The sequence below is a fragment of the Python bivittatus genome, unplaced genomic scaffold, assembly GCF_059951505.1.
Source record: "Python bivittatus isolate LINGU-HERP-01145 unplaced genomic scaffold, Pbiv_v1 ctg000840_np1212, whole genome shotgun sequence".
In the NCBI taxonomy this organism is placed as follows: domain Eukaryota; kingdom Metazoa; phylum Chordata; class Lepidosauria; order Squamata; family Pythonidae; genus Python; species Python bivittatus.
In genome coordinates this window covers 41,506,491-41,519,336 of record NW_028277113.1, presented here as the reverse complement: position 1 = coordinate 41,519,336, position 12,846 = coordinate 41,506,491, and the positions used below count along the sequence as shown (strand labels likewise).

The 12,846-nt window shown below is 36.7% G+C and overlaps 1 protein-coding gene across 2 annotated transcripts in view; it reads left to right on the top strand.

The window, feature by feature from the left end:
- Positions 1-12,846, top strand: part of PRKDC (protein kinase, DNA-activated, catalytic subunit) — a 123,408-nt gene that overhangs the window by 37,605 nt on the left and 72,957 nt on the right. For both annotated transcript variants that reach the window (XM_088130628.1, XM_088130629.1), the window contains exons 28-37: positions 807-901; positions 1,608-1,707; positions 2,400-2,530; positions 3,153-3,407; positions 5,676-5,905; positions 7,245-7,453; positions 7,546-7,678; positions 8,223-8,381; positions 11,284-11,487; positions 11,961-12,146. In XM_088130628.1, coding sequence (XP_087986754.1) covers positions 807-901; positions 1,608-1,707; positions 2,400-2,530; positions 3,153-3,407; positions 5,676-5,905; positions 7,245-7,453; positions 7,546-7,678; positions 8,223-8,381; positions 11,284-11,487; positions 11,961-12,146 — 1,702 coding nt within the window. The remainder of the gene's footprint in view (positions 1-806; positions 902-1,607; positions 1,708-2,399; positions 2,531-3,152; positions 3,408-5,675; positions 5,906-7,244; positions 7,454-7,545; positions 7,679-8,222; positions 8,382-11,283; positions 11,488-11,960; positions 12,147-12,846) is intronic.

The following is a 12,846-nucleotide window of genomic DNA, read 5'->3' as shown; positions in this document are numbered from 1 at the left end:
CTGTTGCGAAGGGTGTTTTCTTCACCAGGGAAAGGATTCTTCAGTCATCCAGCACAGTTGTTTTCCGTTGTCTCCCGGGTCTTTTGGTGTTGCTGAGCTCACTGGTGCGTTCCTTCTTTTTGAGAATGTTCCAAACAGTTGTTTCGGCCACGCCTAATGTTCTTGCTATCTCTCTGATGGGTTTGTTTTGTTTCTTCAGCCTAATGATGGCTTGCTTCACTGATAGTGACAGCTCTTTGGATCTCATCTTGAGAGTTGACAGCAACAGATTCCAAATGCAAATAGCATACTTGAAATGAACTCTGGGCCTTTTATCTGCACATTGTAATTGGGGTACTGAAGGAATATCACACACCTGACCATGGAACAGCTGAGAAGCCAATTGTCCCATTACTTTTGGTCCCTTAACAAGTGGGGGGCACATATGCAAACTGTTGTAATTCCTACACCGTTCACCTGAGTTGGATGTACATACCCTCAAATTAAAGCTGACAGTCTGCAGTTAAAGCACATTGTGTTTGTTTCATTCCAAATCCATTGTGGTGGTGTATAGAGCCAAAGATGTTAGAATTGTGTCGATGTCCCAATATTTCTGGACCTGACTGTAGCATCTGCTCAAGTTCAGTAGAATGCAGTTAACAACTAATGTTCATTCCAGCAGAGACCAAATTATTTTTTTGCCTTTGTTATAAACATTTTTGAGACATCTGAGACAATATAGTTACCCCCTTTTTCTTTACAGTGTATTAACTTTAAAGCATAGTTCCCAGATAATAAGCTTAACTCCCCCCCACTTTGTTTCATAGAGAAGAGAATGCTCTGGTGGACCAGTTTGTCTTTGAAGCATTGGTTGTATACTTGGAAAGCCTGACCTTGACACACGGAGATGAGAAGTCTTTAGGTGATATTTACAGCTTTTGTTGGATTAGACTTACATTTGGTGTTTCAAAATTCTTTAAAAACTTCAGGCTGACAGATTTTAATAGTTTTCTGTAAAATGTTTCTGTTTTGAGCAGTCAGAGTATTTCTGTTGTGATAAAAGCTGAAATTTTATTATAGAAATGTGTTGACAGACAAATTTGGAAGAATACTTTCTTTGAAATAGATTTCAGATACTTTTATGTATGGTTCATATTTTTGTATTAATTACTTCAGGATTATGTTCTTACATTTTGGTAATACTTTTATTACAATCAAAATAAGTCAGAAGCGTGTTCAAGCTTTTGAGTTCTCTGAAATTGGGGAAAAACCAAAACAATTAAAAAAATTAGGCTCCATGTTACAACTTTGTTGACTGAATATAGACTGAACACGTTTTTCAACATTAAATGCATTCAGTATCAGATTCCATATTGCCTTGTCAGACAAAGTATATGGAAGAGATACTATCTGTGGTTCTGTTTCTTACCTCTAGAAAACCTTAATGGTTCCTGACTTGGCAGAGAACAGAAAAAAGAAGTTTAACAGTCCTTATACAATATCAGCAAAGCTAAAGAATAATTAAAATAATGTGTATTTTATCATTGCAAAACCAATTAAGAGTCATTTCTGTTCAAAATTTTACTTGGTATTAGTCACAACGTTACTTTTTCTCAATTCGAAAATAGGTACAATTCAACAGTGTTGCGATGCTGTTGATCACCTCAAGCGTATCATTAAACATAAAGCATCTATTTTGAACAAAAAAAGCAATCGGAGATTACCTCGGTTAGTACTAACTTCTTTATCTATTCAGAGGGAACATCACTACATAGCACTTAAAGAGTATATCCTCTTCCTTGTACGCAGTTCTGAAAATGTTTTGATAATACTTGTAACCCATCTAGGTTTGTCTGGAAATAAGTCTTAATGATTTTTCTTTTGAGGAAACACTATTATAATCTGACTGAATATATTTCAGCATTCTACAGACTCTGTATTTGTTCCCTAAGGTTACTTGCAGCTAAGGTAGGCTATCCAGTTTAATTGACCTGGATAAACCTCTGCATCTAATTTTTTGCATACAGATTGGATGTATCTAGTTTAAATACATCCAAGCTAAATACCTGATACATACAGCACAATACAATACTGCTGCAAATATAAATTATGAGACACTGTTTGATCTGATATGGTATTGGGATTAATATTAATTAATTAATTAATTAATTAATTAACTAATTACTAATTTATTTTGCAGTCAGGAGGAGAAATTAATATTTTAATACTAATATTTAGTATTGGAGATTAAAATTCAAGGCATGGCAAAAACCTGACCATAGTATAAGGTTCTTATGCATATGAATCTGTAGATTCTCTTATTGTTAGAGCATTTGAAATCTTATGTTTATGTTTAAATACAAAAGCAGAGCAAACAACTACTTTGTAATTTCAGACTTCATTTTAATCCTTTCCTGTAGGGGATTTCCATCTAGATTTATTTGTTTAGAGGATGTTGTCATGTGGCTTTTAAGGCAGTGTGGACAACCCCAAACTGCATGCCGACACAAAGTCATGGAACTTTTCTTTGAATTTGTTCCCTTGTTGCCAGGTATGTATATTACAGCATGTGTAAATGCTGTAGTCTGTTGCTAGCATGACATACTGACTCTCACACTATGTTATAAATTGGAAATTCCTTTTGAAATGTCATTTCTGGGAGCTTAGCAATTGATTTTACTCTTTGAATTGGATTTCCTCATGTTAATACATTCTGAAAGCATGTGGATTGGTTATAATGTTGCATTCTGCATGCCATTAGGGTACTTACATTTTATTTACATTGGTAGGACTTAAACAGTTCAATACCCTTACGGATTGGCTTTAGCAAAATCAAATTATTATAAAAAGTTACTACAGTTTTCTGTAATTATTTTAAAAATGTTTGATCATCCCAAGAAAATCAAATGCGAAATATCAAATCTTTTGCTTAATTAGCAAATATAATATTCACTTATTAGAAAGTCTGAGGGTGGGGAGAATAGTCCTTGTCAATTTTTCTGTTGATCTAGGATTTATTTAAAAATGGATCAGTTTTTAGAAATAGTTTTTAATAGTTTCTCCCCATTTTTATAACAGAAAATATTTTTCTGGTTTTTTTTTTTTACTGTAAACATGGAATTGAAGTGTAGCAAATTTGTTCAGAATCTTTAATCTGTTTGTTTCTCTAACAGGAAACAAATCCCCATCTTCATGGTTGGGTGATGTTGTTCAGAAACAAGGCATCTCTTTTCTCATAAAGAAATTTGAAGGAGGAGGATATGAGGGTGAAAGTGTCTCCGGAATCTTATCTCATCCAACCCTCTATGATTTGCAAGAGATCTTTAGTTTGCGAGCTGTTGTACAATGGATGGATATGCTTCTAGCTGCTTTAGACTGTTACAATACCTTTATCGAGCAGGGAATGATAAAACCAAATGAGATATTAGGTAGGTAGATCACATAATGAGTTTGGACTATGATTATCTTCCCAAATCCATTAGAAGAAATTATATAACTACAGATGTGAAAAAGGGTTTAATTTCATTTTTTAATTTCAGATAAATTATTTTTTTATGTTTTAGAATTTTTATAATCTGTTGACCAATGTACAGAAAATCCTAGGGTCCCCTTCCATTCTTCATTTTCTTGTCACAGCACTAAGGCAGTTGTATTTTATCATAAGGATAATTATTTCAGTGCCAAGGAATTTATATAGATTGCACTTGGATTTTTTTAATCAGTAAAGACTATAAAGGGTATAATATTTGTCATATTATGTCCATGCCTGCAGCACCAAGCACTCTTTTTACTATATTCTTTCTTGTTTCAGCTCCTTTGCTTTATTTCAGTCCCACAGTTATCCCCTAAATCTTAATTTCTTAAAAAAAATAAAGATTTTTTACTTGGTTGGCTAGTCTGTGCTATGCTGTCTCCCAACTCTCTTCCTCATTTTTCTTTGCACTGGCCTTTTCTCCCTTCCTTAGAATCTGCCTACCCCCCCAACCCCAGTTTCTCAGATAAAAAGCTTGACATTCTAAAATGTTCTAAGTGCTACAGAGGACCCCACTCTCCCTGGAGACCAGGAGTGTATAACCTAAGGCCCCAGAAGCACATGTAGCACCCAGAAGTCAGGAGCGTAGCCCTCAGAACTTCTGCAAAAGTTGATAATAGAGGCACATTCTTAAATGTTCTATAACATTTAGAAGTTATAATAATTCTGTATGATTTAATTGTTAAATTTAAATGTAAATTGGATTAAATTGTATTTTGATTTAGTCTGATCCTATCCACTGTGTCCTATCCTAAAGAATATAACCTTTTTTTTTTTACCCAGAGTGTGAACCTGGCCCAAAATAATTTGTTCTCCCCTCAAATCAAACCAAACCTGTATTATGGCTATAAGGCCAGAAGTAAAAAAGAAAAAAAATAAAGTGGGTAAAAATTATAGTATATAAAGCTAAAAAGTAAGGAAATTTGTACAAATCTTCAGACCCAAGAAGAGGCAACACTGAAGGATGTGACCAACACTGATCAAATAAAAGACGTGACAATAGAAGTCAGGCTTTTTACCATAAAATTTCTTCTGGATAGGATATATAAAGTCATTTGGTATTCCCTGTAGAGAGAGTAATGAGGGAGTATATGACTCAAAGACTGTACAGAGCTCTCCCACAAGGGCATACGCTTTGATGAAAGGGAATATTTTTGTAGCACCCCAACAGGATGGCAGAAGGCAATGCATCCAGCTTGCCCAAAATGAAGGCCTGGCATAATTTCAGGACTCTGATAGTTGAGAGGTAGGAGGCTGGCAGAGATGTGTTTGAAAAAAACCCACAAGCTGCAAGACTAGGAGCCAGTTTTGTAGATTTGAAAACCAATGTCCCACATGCTTCTGACATTAGAGAAACTAATGGGTAAACATCTCCAACAAGATTCTTAGGAAATGAATCTTGCATAAATAGATATAGATATAGATATCTAGGTTGGCTTAAAGTGGTCTCTGGGAGCCAGCGGAGCCAGACCCACTGAAGAAAAAGATGACCCAGCCAAAAGTTAGAAAGATTATGCCAGTCTCTAGCATCCACAGAAACAAGCTGTTTCTAAATAAAGTTCAGAGTTTTAAATGCATCCTGGGACGACTATATCTGTAATAAACTTAGACTGAATAGCTTCAAGGATGTCAAGGTTTTTAATAGTTGAGATGTGGGCACTGTAGAGAACGGATGAATTGCTCTGCAGGGATGAAACATCCTCCCTGAGGAAGGCAGGGAGTGATGGTTGTAATCTGATATACAACATTTGGATTATTTGCGGAAAGGAAAGGTCCTTCAGGGAAGTAGGTTTTCCTTTCTGAAGTTCTTCATTCTGACACTGTTGCACCAGACCCATCAGTAGTGTCTATGGGGAGTCTTGTATTGAGGTGGATTTGGTTCTCCACACATTCTAGAAGATCTCACTCTATTTGTTTGCTTCACTCTGCCAAAAAGCGAATATTATTGTTATCAAGGATGTTTCCAACTATATTTTTTTCCTGTTTTTACAAGCTCATTGTTTGGTGCTGGCCCTCATGAAGGCCTATTTTTTTTTCAAATAATGTATATTGGTGTAAAGGATTTTTTTAAGAAAAAAAGAAAGAAATTGAGAAGTTCTTGTGAATTCTGGAGCAAAAACTGTGATGGCTGTATTTTTAACATTTTTAAAATATTTGTTTAAAGCTACAAATACAGAGTCTTCATTCTTAAGATCACTGGAGTTCTTCCTTGGAAAAATTGCCTTGCACAATATATCTGGTGCAGAACAGTGCTTCAGCAATGCATCCAAAGGTGATATGTTGTTGAGCCCACAAGAAAGAGAAGAATACAATTACAGCAAATGTACAATTATAGTTCGGATTATGGTTTTTAGCAGCATGATTTTGGAGACTCACCAGCAACATTTCTGGAAGGTAGGCTTGGCTCCATTGGCCAAATGTAGTCAATTTATATAGCCTCTATCTCAATATATGACTAAGGGGGACATATAATCAAAACAACAATAACACAATAAAAATAAACTTATAAGACAAAGCAAATTAGTCCAGAGGCAATTCAACAATAATAAATGATTCAGATGGGATCACAAGACCACATGACCCAATGCCTGGAGGAGAAACCAGGTCTTAAAGGCCTTATGAAAGGGAGGGTGGGCCAGGACCGTCCAGATTTTTAGGAGCAGCGTTATACCATAGGATGGACACAATGACTGAGAAGGAATGTCTCCTGGGGTTTACTAGATGACATTTAAGTAATGGAATCTGGAGCATGTCAACTCTATCAGATCTTATCAGACAGGCAGAGGTAATTGGACACAGGCAGACTTGCATATAACTGGATCCTGTACCATGAAGGGCTTTAAAGTTGATTACCAGCATCTTGAATTGTACCTGGAAGCCCACATGTAATCAGTGTAGTTTGCAAAGTAGTGATGTTACATGGGTGTACCAAGGTGTACCATAACTACCTGCATGATACTGAGGTGTACCTATAACTACCCGCACTGCTGCATCCTAGACCAGATGTAGCTTCTAAGTGGTCTTCAAGCGTCATATAGAGCGTGTTACGGTAATGCAGGTGAGAGATAGCCAAGGCATGAGTGACTATGAGTTAAGATCTCCTGATTTAGGAATGGTTACAGTTGGCACACAAATGAATTTAAGGTACATTTGTGGTATAGCTTGGGTGGAGTTAAAATAGTGTAAGCGTAAAATGTCTTTATATCCCATATTGCCTTTGTTCACTGCCTTCTGACAAATTCTGACAAGTGCCTTCTGCAATCTTTCTGGCACTGCACTAAATGAGCTGAATTAATCTACAGTTAATAAGTTCCATGGTGTTTACTGTAAGTCCAAAGGAATAGATTATTTTTGCCACACATGAAGATAACAGTACTATGAGCAATTTGATAAAAGTATGTCCATTAGGTGTGTAGTCGTCTTTGGCCATGCTGAAGTTACTGTCAGAATAAAGAACTGTTACCTTTCAGCCACCTTTAATAAATTTCATAGATGTTCTTGAAAAATTAATCCTGTTGTTCATCTATAAACATACAGTTTACATAATACATTCTAAATTTATTCTGACTTTTGAAAAATGGTACAAAAATGAAATGTGGATTGAACAAAATTATTATTTCAGGGAAATGCACACAGATGGTATATTTAATGGTAAATCTTAAAATAAATGTAAATGATAAACTTTTCAGATTAAAAGTAATTGTCTATCTCATTTTTATCTTACCATTTCTAGCTGCTTGAGAAAGAGCTGCTTAATGATAATCTAATAAAACTTGTTGTGAAAACCATCTGTGACCCAAAAAGCATAGGCTTTAACATAGCTGATGTACAAGTTATAGAAAATCTCCCAGATGTTTGTGTGAGGCTAGTAAAAGCTTTGATGAAATCTCCTTATAAAGAATCTTTGGAGAACAGTATAAAAGAAATAATATCAAATAAAAGGTAAGGTGCTTTTGATTCTGTTTAAAAATACAAGTAATTTTTAGTGTGACATTTAATGCATTTGACATACAATTACAATTTCCGTTTGTTAGCATTGAAGAGCTTTGCACTGTTGATTTGTACAATCCAGAAGCCCGGCTAGATCATATTAGATATGGATCCATTCTTTCTGCGTGCAGACAGCTTCACAAGGCCGGTTTACTACACTGTATTTTGCAGTCTGAGGTAAAAATATATGTTGTATATGTTGGTATCAGCATTTTTGGGAAGCAAAGGAAAGTAAATAGTTTATTTGAACTGTGTACAGTTAATAAAACATAGCTGTCATGCCAATATAACATGGTTCTTTGTTAGTCGCTGAGCTTCAGCATTCATCACTTATCAGCTGTCATGTTTCTTCATTAATTTGGGAAAATGTTTCTAGCTTTGCTTTATCTGTCTCTTTGAAAAACTTGTTGCTTAGTGTCTGAATTCACACTGTTGGTTTTACTGAATCATTTTGTTCATGTTAAAGTGTCTAACTGTCCTAATGTGTTGCTCTTTTAATGGCATCTGAATTATACCGTTCTTATTCTTAATTGTTTGGGAGATGTAATGGCTTGGAGGAAAGCCATTCTTTTTATCAGTTATTCAGTTCAAGAAGAATCTCTAGTTTTTTAATAATGAGAAAGGCTGTAAGGACTTTTTATAACTTTAGATGACACATTTATTTAGTCACTCAATTACATGTTTTTCAGTCACATGTTTTATTATTTTTGTCTCCCTAAAGGGTGCAGATCTACACTTTGAAACTGGTTCTAAGCTCATTCTAGTAGTATACAAAGGAATTGCACCAGGAGATGAAAGAAGGTCCCTTCCCTCATTAGACATCAGCAGTAAACAATTAGCCGAGGGGCTTCTGCATCTGGCTTTTGCTTTTGGTGTCCGGGTAAGGAGCCGGTGTTGTGGGTGCCTTCTGTCTCTTTTCTGGAGTTTAAGTGTATTCAATAAATCTTCCAGTTGCTGATATCTATTGCTTGTATAAGCCACCACCAAGTTAATATATCACATAAAGTGAAAACTAAATAATTTTATTTAGGAATCAGCACAGGAGGTTAATTTTGCCTTGACCCATAAGATTATATATTCTAGCCTTACTATGCCTTCTCAGTTGAGAAGAATATTCTGGGTAGAGTGAGCTCCTTGGTTTCACATATAGAGGCAGAACTGCACACAGAAGTCCCTTACAATTTCCATTCTGCAGTTCTGCATCTGAACTGCATTAGTCAGGAGACCTTTTCTTCTTTGCCTTCCCATTCCCAATCTTAGTTCATTGAGGAAGAAAAGACAGAATGTCAACAGCACCAAAGAAGAGAGGATTTAGTTTACTGGTAGATCTTCCAGAAATAGTGACAGCTGTCCAGAAGCAGCTTGCTTTGTTGGACAGCTGTGACCTACTATGCTGTCATCAGTATCCTGTTCCATTGGAAGCACTGGATAACCTTCCTATTCTGTGTACCTGAGTATCCCAAAAGGAGAAAACAGTACAACCCATGGAAGACACTTGTAGATATGCCATCTGGATGTCTGCTGCCATCTTTACCATGATAAGATTGGTGCCTAAGTATCCATAGAGACAGTTTTTGCAAGAAGAACAAGGAAATCACTGTGTGCTGCTATTGCTTGTCTCACCGAACGATATCTGCCTCTGTTGAAATAGAAAGATTTATTGTTCTTATTGGAAATCCTGATCTGTTCTGCATTATTTTTTCCAATACTGTCAATTCCCACAGTTACTTCAAGAAATGAAAGTAACATTATCTCAGCTCTTGGGTTAATCTGTGATAATATACAGTGGGGCAAAAAAGTATTTAGTCAACCACCAATTGTGCAAGTTCTCCCACTTAAAAAGATGAGAGAGGCCTGTAATTTTCATCATAGGTATACCTCAACTATGAGAGACAAAATGGGGAATAAAATCCAGAAAATCACATTGTCTGAGTTTTAAAGAATTTATTTGCAAATCATGGTGGAAAATAAGTATTTGGTCACCTACAAACAAGCAAGATGTCTGGCTCTCACAGACCTGTAACTACTTCTTTAAGAGGCTGCTCTGTCCTCCACTCGCTACCTGTAGTAATGGCACCTGTTTGACCTTGTTATCAGTATAAAAGACACCTGTCCACAACCTCAAACAGTCACACTCCAAACTCCACTATGGCCAAGACCAAAGAGCTGTCGAAGGACACCAGAAACAAAATTGTAGACCTGCACCAGGCTGGGAAGACTGAATCTGCAATAGGCAAGCAGCTTGGTGTGAAGAAATCAACTGTGGGAGCAATAATTAGAAAATGGAAGACATACAAGACCACTGATAATCTCCCTCGATCTGGGGCTCCACGCAAGATCTCACCCTGTGGGGTCAAAATGATCACAAGAACGGTGAGCAAAAATCCCAGAACCACACGGGGGGACCTAGTGAATGACCTGCAGAGAGCTGGGACCAAAGTAACAAAGGCTACCATCAGTAACACACTATGCCGCCAGGGACTCAAATCCTGCAGTGCCAGATGTGTCCCCCTGCTTAAGCCAGTACATGTCTGGGCCTGTCTGAAGTTTGCTAGAGAGCATTTGGATGATCCAGAAGAGGATTGGGAGAATGTCATATGGTCAGATGAAACCAAAGTAGAATGTTTTGGTCTAAACTCAACTTGTTGTGTTTGGAGGAGAGAGAATGCTGAGTTGCATCCAAAGAACACCATACCTACTGTGAAGCATGGGGGTGGAAACATCATGCTTTGGGGCTGTTTTTCTGCAAAGGGACCAGGACGACTGATCCGTGTAAAGGAAAGAATGAATGGGGCCATGTATCGTGAGATTTGGAGTGAACACCTCCTTCCATCAGCAAGGGCATTGAAGATGAAACGTGGCTGGGTCTTTCAGCATGACAATGATCCCAAACACACTGCCCGGGCAACGAAGGAGTGGCTTCGTAAGAAGCATTTCAAGGTCCTGGAGTGGCCTAGCCAGTCTCCAGATCTCAACCCCATGGAAAACCTTTGGAGGGAGTTGAAAGTCCATGTTGCCCAGCGACAGCCCCAAAACATCACTGCTCTAGTGGAGATCTGTGTGGAGGAATGGGCCAAAATACCAGCAACAGTGTGTGAAAACCTTGTGAAGACTTACAGAAAACGTTTGACCTCTGTCATTGCCAACAAAGGATATATAACAAAGTATTGAGATGAACTTTTGATATTGACCAAATACTTATTTTCACCATGATTTGCAAATAAATTCTTTAAAAATCAGACAATGTGATTTTCTGGATTTTTTCCCCCATTTTGTCTCTCATAGTTGAGGTATACCTATGATGAAAATTACAGGCCTCTCTCATCTTTTTAAGTGGGAGAACTTGCACAATTGGTGGCTGATTAAATACTTTTTTGCCCCACTGTAACCTCTTCTTGACCCCTCCCTTCCAGTTCTTCTTCCTGTTTGGTGTCCAAGTTGTTTAGTGTTTTGTTTCCAGATTTAGAGTTGGTAAAGTAGTTGCTTCCTATGTGTTGTTTCTAAGAAAGATTTCTGTTTCTGTACTTCTGCCTCTGTGTAGTAAAAAATGGAGCAGTTTGTCCATTGAAATACATTTCCTGGTGACTGTCAAGAATGAACATAATTTATAGTGAATATCAGTGTTTCCTTTTCTTTGGAGCACTTGATGACAGGGATCTCAGCTTTTCCAGCATTTTAAGGATAGGAATGATCTGTACTTAACTCTTGTATTTTTTTGATTTTGAGAACATATACTTGAAATGTTGAATCACAAAAATATTCTTTTATATTCATTCCTTTAGTGCACAGAGCTGGTGAGCCTCCTGTTGAACACATTGATGTTATCAGTACCGTTATCTGGAATATCCCAAGAAAATCTTATCAACTTTTCTCATGGAGAGTATTTCTATAGCCTCTTCTTAGAAACCATTAACCGAGAGTTGCTGAAAAATCTGGAGATTGCTGTACTTGAGCTTATGAAATCAGCCTTAGATAGCCCCAAAATGGTACTGGACTTTTCATTTAAAATGTTCTGCTAACATATTCATTTTTTAGATTTTATTTCCCAAAAAAGTAATTCACAATGAAAAGATATCTGTATGTTTAGCTATCCTTCCCTTTTTATCATTGATTCTATAATATAATTCTTTATTTCTGTTGAATTTTTTTATTTTTTGTTACTTTTACCTTGAACATCACTTCTGTAGATGGGCAGCATATTTAGATAAATAGATCAGATCCAATACTGGATCTTCTTGCTACTACCCTACAAATAATGGATGCTTTGAAGGAGACTAGAACATTCTGATTTTACGTTCTTAGTTCCTTAGAAGTACATTTTCTAGCATTTGGGAAAGCCATCTAAAAATGTACTTATTAATTGCTTATCTTGCACATTTGTGTCTTTGTTCTCCAGTATGATAGCTGAATTATATAAAATCCTGTCAATATTGCATATTTTCAATATCCTACATTGCAGGTTAGTACAGTTTTGAATGGTATGTTGGATCAAAGCTTTAAAGACCGTGCTACTTGCAAGCAACAAGGAGTGAAATTAGTTGCTGCTATTTTAAAACACTGGGGGCATCTTGACCACTGGTGGGCCAAAGATTCTTCTCCTGAGAGCAAAATGTCTGTTTTGACCCTACTGGCTAAAGTTCTGCAGGTAAAGTTATATCTATACTAACTCAGTAGCTTACATCAGTGCCTGATAGGGAAGCTGCAGCTTCCTCTGGGTAATTTTCCTAACGTTATAATATCCAAATTTAATTTGGAATAATTATTTTTAAAAATCTAGGTGGTATTACTATAGCTGTCCAGTATTGTAGCTTTGTTTTTTCCTTAGGCTTGAAGCTTTTTCATGATTGGTTTAAAAAGTCTGAGTATGCTATATAGTTGCTTGTGCAAGCAAGTTACAGCATTCTCCATTTGTAAAAGTCATTTCAAGATGATGATACAAGGTAAAACCAGGATCCCATCCATACCTAGGAACTGCACGTCACTTTAACTCTTCATTTGTTGTGCTTCTAGTCATGATAAAGAGGCCTCTCTCATCCTAGCAAAGCACTTAATCATAGAGGTTAATGTAGTGGCCTAGGCTGAGAACACTTGAAAACTGAGCTTATTTGTGTTATCCAGGTAAGACTGTAGCTATATCAGGATACCTTGGCAGAATCCTGAGTGCTTGAAAAGGGTAAAGAAGTTCAATGTGTTCAGAAGTATTGGATGTACATTTATTTTCACATCTTTGTATAAGTTTCTGTATTATCATGGCTGCAGCATGTTGGTCTTCAGTCCCCCTTTCCAAGCATCTCAAAATGTATGGGACATGGCCCCATAATTATTGCACTTCTATAAATATTGCA